This window comes from Stegostoma tigrinum, chromosome 12 (assembly GCF_030684315.1).
Source record: "Stegostoma tigrinum isolate sSteTig4 chromosome 12, sSteTig4.hap1, whole genome shotgun sequence".
Classification (NCBI taxonomy): domain Eukaryota; kingdom Metazoa; phylum Chordata; class Chondrichthyes; order Orectolobiformes; family Stegostomatidae; genus Stegostoma; species Stegostoma tigrinum.
The window spans coordinates 60,621,738-60,633,116 of record NC_081365.1 but is presented as its reverse complement, the minus strand read 5'-3'; the positions used below and the strand labels follow the sequence as shown (position 1 = coordinate 60,633,116).

The window sequence follows — 11,379 nt, the reverse complement described above, 5'->3', positions numbered from 1 at the left end:
GACTAGCATCATTCACAGTTCTTCCAGTTTTAATTTAAAGTACATGTTCAGGAACAGGTGAAGGAGATTCTAAAATAAACAAGTTGCATTTGTTCATGATACCCATGTAGTTTGGGTAGCTTGTGGCGGTAAATGTTGGTTCATGCATTTTGTTTCTGTTTTAGTAGTGTAAACTGAGATGTTTTGAGAAATTTGTTTCTGTAATTGTACTTGAGAATTTGTGTACTTCGGGTGCGGTTCTACGATCTATTAAGTAGAAATTTCCAATTTAGAGACAGACGCTTAAAGCCAGCACATGTTACAACTTCTGTTTGAAGTTGGATTACTAATATCTTCAATAGAGATTAAATATTGAACTTTATTTCATATCTATATGGAGCAGCAGCAAACAATATTGTAATGTGTACCTTTTCTTCAAATAGAACCAGTCAGGACCTCTCACCCACACAGCATCCTATGGATGTACAATGTCAGCTCAGTGTAATTTTCAGATAGGCTTGTCAGTGGTCAGTGGGCAGAGGAAGAGTAGGGGTCCTTTCTGTCAATTGTCAGAAGCTATTTGCAATTCATTGATTTCTACCAGGCAGTGAATACCTTTCTCATAAAGGTGAAGTTTCTTTCATAGGTGTGGGTGTAGAGAGGCAAAGGCCAAGAAAATTAGTCCTGTGTGTCGAGGTTCAAAGAAGTACTGCAGCATACTACAAGCCAGTGCTTGTAACTACCAGTGATGGTTCTGCCCAGTTGCTCTCTGTTTCCCCACCAATCTAGTCTGATCTTGTAGGAGCTGCATGATTTCCTATCTTTTCACTGATGGTAAATTGCAATGGGAGGCCTATTTGGTGCCCACCGTTCACCAACTAATACCAAGGTCCAAAACTCTAAATTTTTTGTTATTCCCAGCACTGGTCATTGTTCAACAAATAACCTCCTATGTGGCACTATTCTATTATCTGAAGTGTTCGTTTATTAAAATGTCTGAACATATTGAGAAAGTTCAACTAGATTCATGAATAGTTGTCATGTTTTATTTTTATTCAGGACAGAAGTAAAAACAGAATAAATCAAGGCTTAAATTGCAGAAAGAACAAAACTCAAAATTGACCTTTTTTAATCCCGCTGCACTCTTACGCATCTAAACTTAAACATTCACGAAGTAGAGTAGCTGAACAAGTTTACAGCTTTTGTATATTGTTTCCAAGTTCCCACAATAAAATCCAGTGAGCCTGGTTATAACAAAATAAAGTTTTGCATCAGAGCCATCTGTGGGTGGAGGGACAAGTCAGTGAACATCCAGATCACTTTACTTTGGGTGAAAATAAAGGAGGTTGCACATAGTAAACAAAATAATGGAGAGGAATGATCTGTATTACAAAAGTTTTGTGGGAATTGAACACATAGTGAGCTCAGCAGAAAATTGTATAACTTATAATGTTTAAATCTTATATTAAACCTTGTTCTTTAATCAACAATCTGTAGTAGCTGCATTGGGTGACAGTGATTAATAAACAATGTAACTTTGATTATGTTTACCTATTTATATTTGAATAAACTAATTTCATTAAACACTAAAGCAGCAAGAAAAAATGTCTTACAACAGCTAGCAGTCAGATATTTGCAAGATTCTAAGCTCTCAGTTACAGTGTCTCTTTACATAATAATATCAATTGCAACTTCGGCCAAAGAAAAATGATTGATCACAACATCTTTCACATTTTCTTCATTTGATAATTTAGAAAAAAAGTCAGTATAAAGGGTTTCTCAATCACAACATTGTGTTTTCTGTCAACAAGTCCAATAATCCATAATATTGTCCATGAGGTAAACAGTATAATTGCAGATAACATCAAATAGTGTCATCTGGCGACAGTACAGTTGCCAGCTTCATGTTATTGTCTCTTTTCGTATAATTCGCCTTTGATGACACATAAGGATGCTTGACAACCCATATTTTCTTCTGGTTCTGGAATTTTTGTTCAATTTTTTGTGACACCTAAGTGAAACACGAAGCTCCTCGATCACTGTGCTGAATGCAAAGCACTAGGAAATAAGAGCATGAACAAATACTTTGTACTGGGCATCACTTTGTTATATGTTACAAGTCTCATGTCTGCGCACACTTCCTATCAAGTCATTCATTACAAATTTCCTTATCTATAACTAGAATGGAAAGTTGTCAGATCATATTGATACCTTACCACCAGTGATGGCACCATTCTTCAGTCTTGTACTGCAGTAAATCTGTTGGTTATAACTCCCCATATGTACTACACAGAAGATCAATCAGAAGTGATGTATTCAGTTATTATGTTGTATTGTTTATAATTGACACTGTTAGTGGAATGAGACTTAGCCCTGTGTTAGCAGTCATATTCTGAGTCAGAAGATTATGGGTTCAAGTCTTACCCCCAGACAACTGTGTCAAGAATAAACAAAGATTTCTAGTTTCTGAATGGTGGGATACCATTCCAGGAGATTCTTGTATCAATGGAAGGTGTGTGCGACCCAAAGTTCCCTGTACAATATTGTTGCTATGCATGTCAAAGGTTTTTTTCAATAAGTGGCCATTTAGATTTTGTTGTATGATCAGGCACAGGCTTGCAGGTCACACTCCAGGCTACTGCATGGCCACATGTGTGCACCTTGTTGGGGCATTAGTGTGGGCCCCTGTCCAACTTTACTGAGCCAGTACCACAGGACAGGCTAAAGTAGTCTTTCAAAAGGAAACATCCAGAGCATGTTCTATCAGAGATAAATGAAGTAGTAGTCCAGAATCAAGAAAAAGAAGATAACGTAGGAATGAAGTAAAAAATACACGATCAGTCCTCTGCAAGCTTTTTTTTCAGATGGAGTAATGTTCATTTTTGACATTAAACTATGACCTAGTGTTCTTGGTAGTATTGGTTGGCCACCCATTGTGACTTTCCCTCTGGAATGGTAAGCTGGCCCAGCAGATAAACATCTCCAAATCAAAGTTGTTGACTTGCTCATCGAGCTGGCTTGTTCTTGTTCAGACATTTCGTCACTGTGCCAGGTGACATCATCAGTGGAGCCTCCAATGAAGCGATGTTATTCTGCTGCGCTTGCATTCTATACTGTTTGATCCATTATAATGAGTAGTATCATTTCGGGTTTTGACCTGTATGGGTTTGTGTATGAGGTCCAATTCTAATGCTTATTGATTGCATTATGGGTGGAGAACCATGCCTCTAGAAATTCCTGAGCATGTCTATTTTTGGCTTAGGCTACAATGGTTACCTTGTCCCAGTTAAACGGATGGCCTCAATATCTGAAAGTACCGATATTAAGGAGAGTTCATTGTGCTGTTTTGCTGCTGGTTGATGTTCATGTATTCTGATGGCTAGTTTGCTTCCTGTCGGATGTAATGTTTGTGGCATGGTTGTTATACGGTATTTTGTAAACCACATTGGTTCTGCATGTGGTTGGAATAGAGTCTTTAATCCTTTTAAGTGTTTGCCGTAGAGTGGCTGTGTGTTTGTGGGCCACCATGATTCCTTCTGGTCTTAGGAATCTTGTCAGTTCCGATAGGTTCTTGATGTGTGGCAGTGTGGCCAGTGTGTTAGGGCCCTTGCATAAGGCTCCACCTAGCACGGTGATGAGATGTCTGAACGAGAACAAGCCAGCTTGATGAGCAAGTCAACAACCTCAGCCACAACCCGAGCTACAGATCTTTGTCAAAATTTTGATCTCCAAATCAATGCTGAAACTCTTGACCATTACAGTAATAGTCTTCTTTAACTGGTTTCCCCCAACTAAACTCATTCCTCTGACCTGCTGTGCTTTTCCAGCTCCACATTTATTGACTCTGGTATCCAGCTTGTGCAGTCCTTACTGTCTCCCATCCTATACACACTGTACAACCTTTCCCTAAGCCCCACCACCACAACCACCCTGCCATCAGAAAACCCAAGTGTGAATGTCAGTAAAGAAGAGAACTTGGATTTTTTTGTATGGTTGAGAACAGCAACTTCAAATTGTTTTAAAAATAGAAGTTGCAGTCATATTATGAACAAGCACTTTGAGAACATTTTTTGTTCAATTAAACTATGATTTACTGAAAAAGTTAAGGATCTCAAATTACTTAAAACCATTACCTACTTATCATTGGTACCAAAACTATTTCTTCATTTCTACGCAGGCTTTGTAATGTTGATAATTAAGTTGTTTCTATAAACTCAGAAGGAGGCACATCCAAACAGCAATGACACAGCTAAGAATAAAGGGTGGCCCATGACTACTGTGGCATTGTAGAATAATTACAGTATTCATACAGATATGAGATAACAAATGTCTTTGATGGTGAATGTGGTACATTTGGCAAACAAAATCACAAAGGATCGAATGACCTGCACTTAGATGTGGCTGGGTCTCATGATCAGGTGTATAAAACAGAGTCAAGTGACTTTGTGAGTATATTTATAGAAAAGGGAAACGACATTTCATCAGAATTATAACTGCAGAGAACTTGAACAGTAATTATAATTGCAGATTGCAAATTGGAATGTCAGCAATATTTAACTTCTGTCAGTTTGGATGAGATGGAGTGATGAGGCATTTGGTATTTCTTTTAAATGATGAATTGTCCTGACCAAAAGGGATTTCATCCACTTGTGCCAATGTATTTCTGTAGTGATGATGCCAGACCAATTAGAGGAGATTTCAGAATCTTTGGTTAATTTTATTCATGTCCTACCACAGGACTAGCTGTGTTTGCGACGGGGCTCTTATTCATCAGGACACATTAAAGTTGGCAGCTTATTTTTCATTAACCTCAATGATATGTGGAAATGTATGAGGAAGTATGTGTTGTATAATAGGAAACCATTTTGAAAACCTGACTTCAGCTCAGTGGAATTTAGTGAATGTTTTACTACAGATCACATTATTACTCCTAAGGGTTATTGTGACTGAATGATAAGACTGTAAGATTGCACAATGTAGAGATGGTATACTATCTGTGCATTTCTTACAATGTTTCTCTGAGAAGAAAAGCCAATACCTAATAAGGAGCTGTTAGCTATCAAAATAGGCCTTTTGGTGGAAAGGTTTGGAACCTGAATCTCTAAAAAGCAATTTAGTAGTCTGTTTAAAAGTTATGGTTGGTAATAATGTGATAATATGTCTGGCACATTTGTTTCTGAAGCAGAAGACTGTAAGCAAAAAAAAAGACACTGCTGTAGGGATTGACTGTTGAATAGGCTGATACTCCAGCTTAGCATGGAAAGAGCGTCAGAAATATTGTGTGAGATTTTAACTAATTCAAAACCTACCCGCTTGCACCCTTACAATGGGATCAGCAAACTTGCATGTTAAGTTGACAGCATCTCTTGCAATTTCAGGACTCTATATCACTTTTTGAATGGGAACATGACAATATTCTGCAGTTATGGCTAATATTCTGCAACCTTAGAACTGATTAATAGCTGAATTATTTCAATTGTTGGACTCTTGCTGATGGAAATTGGCTGCTGCATTTTGCTCGGAGCAAGAACTAAAAATAATGAATTGATAGTGAAGCAGTCGGGTACATAACATGCAGTGTTGTACATGCAGATTCCGTCTATCAGAAGAACAACAAACAAATCTAAAACACAGGATAAAAAGTCAGGATAATGGTTAACACAATTTTTATCTGCATTAGGAGCCAAATATCAGTTGGGACACAAATGTAATCTTTCTAGGACTTCCTGGTGACATTAATGAATGAAAATAGGAAGGTTGCAAAGAAATGTTTCGTTTCTAACTACACCAAAGTCAGATGTGGTCTTTGTCAGATGGAATTAGAATTAGAATGTAATATCCTTCGCTGAACAAGGTAACAAAGGGATGGACGGTATCAAAATGGCAGGCTTAAATTATCCAGGTATCTGAAAGAAATGATACAAGTCTTATTATGGCTCTCTGGCAGCTATTCCCGATAGCTGAGTTAGATTAGCTGGATGATTAGAGAAAAAAATACATGTAGTTTCCTTACTGAAAGAGAAAGGGATTGGAGTCAACATGGGAGGAGAATGAAGCAGTGAATCTCATCTCAGTTGGGGAAGTATCATCTGAGTGATGATAAATGAGCATTTTGAACCTTAGGAATTTGATGGATGTCGTCCTGAGCTGACAGTAACATTAATATCCTTTAGCTAAGCTTTTATCTAAGCTGACACTGACTCCTGTATTCCAGGGGCTTTAACTTTGCTATTCAGCCTTTTTTGTGGCTCTTGTAAAGTGCTTTCTAAAATTTATATCAAGTACATCCTCTCAATTCCCTTAATCAATCTTCTCCATCATATCATCAGAATATTCAATTAGACGAAGCAAACACAATTTGTCTTTTACAAATCCACACTGGTTCTCCTTAGTCACTTTGGTTAACTATCACTAATGTTAAACTGACTGGCTGTCATTAGAAGGAATATTCTTGTATGCTTCCTCCATTAATGGTGACACATTTCTCACTCTCCAATTCTCTGGCACCTCCCCATATCAAGGGAGGATTGGAAGACTGAGGCAAGTTCTTCTGCTGTCAACACTCCCGTTTTCTTTAATAACCTAGAGTGCAAACCCATATGGACCAGACAACTTATTTATTCCAAGCATAGCCTGCTTTTCTGGTATGTTTTTGCTATCAACGTTCATCCCGTTCATTAGAAGCAAAAATGGTAGAGATAGTGATATTTCATCGCCTTTCTCAGTAAACACTCTACAAATTACTCAATAAGCAGCCTGGCCTCTAAGCATATGCAAACTTCTTTTCCCAATTGACCCCAATCCACCTTTTACACCTGTTTACTATTAATACATTAGCAGAAGATTTCTGAATCCCCTTTTATGTTGACTGCCATTCTATTCTCAAATTCCCATTTTACCAGTTTTATTTTTCTCTTCACTTGACCTCTTAAGTATATGGCTTGGTTCTCACTTGAAGAATTCATCTGAAGTGCACCTCGTTCTTTTGTTTCATAGAAGATCATAGAATCCCCACAGTGTGGAAACAGGCCCTTCGGCCCAACAAGCCCACGCCGACCCTTGGAGCAACCCACGTGGATCCATCCCCGAAAAACCCACCTAAGCTACACATCCCTGAACACTACAGGCAATTTAGCTTGGCCAGTCCACCTAACCTGCACATCTTTGGACTGTAGGAGGAAACTGGAGTACGCAGTGGAAACCCACACAGACATGGACAGAATGTGCAAACTCCACACAGACAGTCGCATAAGGGTGGAATCACACCCGTGTCCCTGGTGCTGCGAGGCGGCAGTGTTAACCACTGAGCCACCGCGCTGCATTTTATTCTTTATCTCTTTTCTTATCCAAAGAGCCCTTAAAGTTTTCTTTAATTGTCTTACTGGGTTTAATGAAGTTGTCCATTCTGATGAGTTTGAGCAGTTGAAGTGGGTGTAATCTAAATTTGAACAGATTAGCTCTGCTGTCTTGTCATATGATTAGATTTGAAACATCATTTTACCCAAGGAAAGACCATCAGATCAGGTTAGTGACGCATTTTAGCATTTGAGAATTAAGGGATTAGGAACATGAACTCAAAGATAATTGAGGATCAATGTTCCACTCCAAATATAGTTTGTTCTACTGTATTCTCAATTTTCCCTATTAGAATGATTGTGATAAACAAAGGATAAAATGATATTATTGTATGCTCTTGATGGACTGAAGTTATTTGAAGTTTTATTGGATTTGATGATATTTCTTATCCTTTCATGCATTACTGTTTCAGCGAGTATTTTGATCTGAAATCAAGTGATATAAAATTGCAGTCAAGCCTGAGACACTGATAACGTTGACCAACAGATGATTACAATCTTTTTGCATCTACTAAATCCGGTCTGTAGTGTTACTTGAGATAAAATAAAGTTATAAATTAAGATTTTTTTACGATCAGCCTCTTATCTCCTTTTTCCAGAATTATCAAATTATGCCTTGACACAAACATTTTCAGTTTTAATGACACATTTTCAACAGGGCCCTCAACTGAGTCTGACCTATCTCCCGCACTGCTGCCCTCACTCTTCTCTTCCCTCCCGCAACAGCCTCCCCTTATTCTCATCTACCATCCCACCAGTGTCCACATCCAGAAGATCATCAGCCACCATTGCCGCCACCTCCAGCGCGATGCCACCACCAGACACACATTCCCCCTCCCTTGTCTGCCTTTTGCAGGGACTGTTCCTTCCAGGGCACCCTGGTCCACACTTCCTTCACTCCCAACCCTCCCCACTGCCCCATGGTACCTTACCCTGTAAGCGGCGAAGGTGCAACACCTGCCTATTTACTCCTCCCTCCCCACCATCCAAGGGCCCAAACATAACTTCCAGATGAAGCAACACTTCACCTGTATTTCCCAGAATCTAGTCTACTGCATTCGCTGCTCACAATGTGGTCTCCTCTACACTGGGGAAACAAAGCGTAGACTGGGTGACTGTTTCACAAAACATCTACGTTCTGCTTGCAAAAATGACCCTGAACTACCTGTTGCCTGCCACTTTAACACACCACCCTGCTCCCTAGCCAACATCTCTGTTTCTGGCTTGCTGCAGTGTTCCAGCGAAGCTCGACGCAAGCTAGAAGAACACCACTTCATTTTCTGCTTGGGGCCCCTCCGGATTCAATATCAAGTTCAATAATTTAAGTGTCTAAGCTCTCCCATGTCCTAGTCCCCTACCCCACACACCAGTCCTTGTTATCTCATAGCCTGACATTACACACTACCTATTGTTAGTCAGTAAGCGTCCCCATTGACAACTATTCACCCTCCTAGCCAGATAGTTATCAACTCCTTTATCTATTCCACTGCTGTTGTCTCTCTTCAGGTTCTATCCTTTATTCTATCATTTACTCCCTACTCCAACCCCTCCCTATTTTCTACATAATAGCCAATATTTTCCTAGCTACCATCAGTTCTGGGGAAGGGTCACTGGACCCAAAATGTTAACTCTGTTTATTTTCTGCACGGATGCTGCCAGACCTGCCGAGCTTTTTCAGCAACTTCTGTTTTTGTTCCGTTTCAATGAGTCATCCTTATTCCAAATATGATTATTTTATAAGCAAAGTCTTCTTGCTTGTAACATCACGCTCATGTTGCTCCGGAACTTGAAAAAATTAGCATAATGAATAATTGTCAGTATAAATTTGGTCAATTCTTTATATGCTTTGCCTAATATGATGAAAATTGTCATTCTGTTGCACAGAGATCAGGTCTCACACTGACATTCATGTAAATTTGACAGATAACAAATTGAACAAAATGGATAAGGACAGATTATAAGCAGCTCAAGTGAACTCTGAGAATCAAAGGAAATGATACACAGTGTTGTTGAAGGGCAATAGTTGGTGAAAGTTCCTTCTGCGTATATTTGTTGTTATTATAATTATCCAAGATAAGAGAATTATGATAACAACTGGAGACCAACAGATAATATTGACTGAAGTTTGTTTATCCTTACACAATCAATTCAAACTCCCATCAGATTACCTGCTGTTGGGGTTGCATTGGATGAAAATATTATTGAAAAGTAGTAACATCATAAAAAGCATAAAGGAAGACAATTTCAGATCTTGAAGGGACTAAAACCAGGGAGGCATTCACTCGATACGTCAGGCAGGCAGTTAGGTATTGCACTTGGGATAAACTGACAAACTGTCAAACATTTCATCAAGGGTTTACCTGATCAACATCTGGAAGTATAGTAGAAATGAGCAGAAACTTCATGAATGTGGTAGCTCTGCCCCTGCTGGCCCTGGTAGACATGACTCCATTTTACAATTTTCAGATGCTTAGTTCCCTGCTTTCATGGTCTCTGCCTCCCTGTCTATTAACTCAACAGCAGAAGTCCCCAAATTAAACATGCTGGAGGATTCCTAAAGTCCAGCTAACCTGGGATGGGTGATCCCTGGAGCGCAACAAGCAGGTCCTGGTGAGCGAGGAGGGCTAAGGTACTGGGATTAATCATAAGGGTTGGAAGGCTCTCCCTGCTGGTGGGACAGCAGTTATCACGGTGCTGGGACCTCCGTAGGCCACAGGGTGTCCAATTAGAGGGAATTCTTTTCCTTGGGTTCCCTGGACAGCCTCACAGGTATCAAAGTGACCATCTCCACTTGTAAAATAACATCTTATCCAATATTATCGTCACATTTCTTCCCACTTTCCACCATGCTCCCAGGAATGGGACTTGTAAAATTGCAGCCGGATACTATTTGGGGCTTCTGTTGACCACCACCTAAAATTCTGGTGTCTGGGAGAATGCTAAGGAAGTTTCCAAGGTTTGTAGCAAGTCATGTTTTTTATACATGGTGGGAGACAAACAGCTGAATTACTAGCCACTTTATAATAGGCACATGTTTTGTTTCAATGTGATATCACCATAAAGGAAATATATCCTCTATGTGGAATATTTTACTGGGGTGGAATCACAGAGAGATCTAGAAATAATTCATGGATCTTTCAAGTAGGGACAAGAAAAGAAATCATAAAAGGAGCAAAAAAATGGATTCTGAATTTTATATTTAAGGCTGCTGAATTTGGAAACAAGAAAGTAAAACTAAACTGTAAAACAAGGCACAGTTTTGGCATCAGTTAGTATATTGTCTGCAGTTCTACATACTCCACTGAGGGAATAAAAGTAGAGCTTGAGAGGGATATACCAAGAACACACAGTAACAGTTATTAACAAATTCTGGATTTTTTAAGAATAGTGAAGGTTGAAGGAAGGTCTTATGGAGGTTTTCATTATTTTGAGATGTTTTGATAAGACAAATTGTGAAAGTTTTCTACTGGTTAACAATAACAAAGGGGCATAGGCATTAGGTTATTGGGAAAAGTAAAGGAAATTTAAGTAGAAATGCTTTCACAAAGGGGGTTGTTAGAACCTATGGATACCTGTACTAGGCATTTTAACGTTTAAATGGAACTGAACGAGTATTTTTAAAGAAAATTAGAAATAAGATAATGAACAGAACCCATAGAGCCATTTCAAATGAAGGACCAGGACAGACAGCATTGATGGATGTGCAAAGTTATGACAATTTCGTAAGGTACGTGCAGAAAAACAATTCCCAAGAGTTGGAATTACAAGGAGTACGGAACATAGATTTAAGGTTTTGAATAAGAAATGCGAGAAAATCTATTTTGCGTCTCTGTACTAATGATCTGAGTTGCTGACCATGAGGGTGGTAGAAGGGGAAAATTTAATAAGGAAACGGTTGGACTGTTGAGTAATAAAGATGTAGGGATTGAACAGGGAATAGGGCTTCTGGATTGCTTTACAGAGAACCAACATGGACTTGGCAAACCAAATGGTGTGCTTCTGAGCTTTAAATGGTCATGAGACAATGGGCCAAATGGCCAAATAT

General features: G+C 39.1%; 1 protein-coding gene across 5 annotated transcripts in view; it reads right to left on the bottom strand.

Annotated features, from left to right (window-relative positions):
* Window positions 1-1,044: 1,044 nt before the first annotated feature.
* LOC125457084 (glutamate receptor ionotropic, kainate 1) overlaps window positions 1,045-11,379 on the bottom strand; it is a 294,872-nt gene continuing 284,537 nt past the window's right edge. For 3 of the 5 annotated variants that reach the window (XM_059650355.1, XM_059650357.1, XM_059650358.1), the window contains one exon: window positions 1,924-2,037. Coding sequence is in view for 2 of the 5 variants with exons in the window: in XM_048540798.2 (XP_048396755.2) it covers window positions 1,882-2,037 (156 nt within the window). In the remaining 3 variants the exon portion in view is untranslated. Of the gene's footprint in view, window positions 2,038-11,379 lie in introns of all 5 variants that reach the window. The other 2 variants (XM_048540798.2, XM_059650356.1) reach the window with 1 other exon arrangement.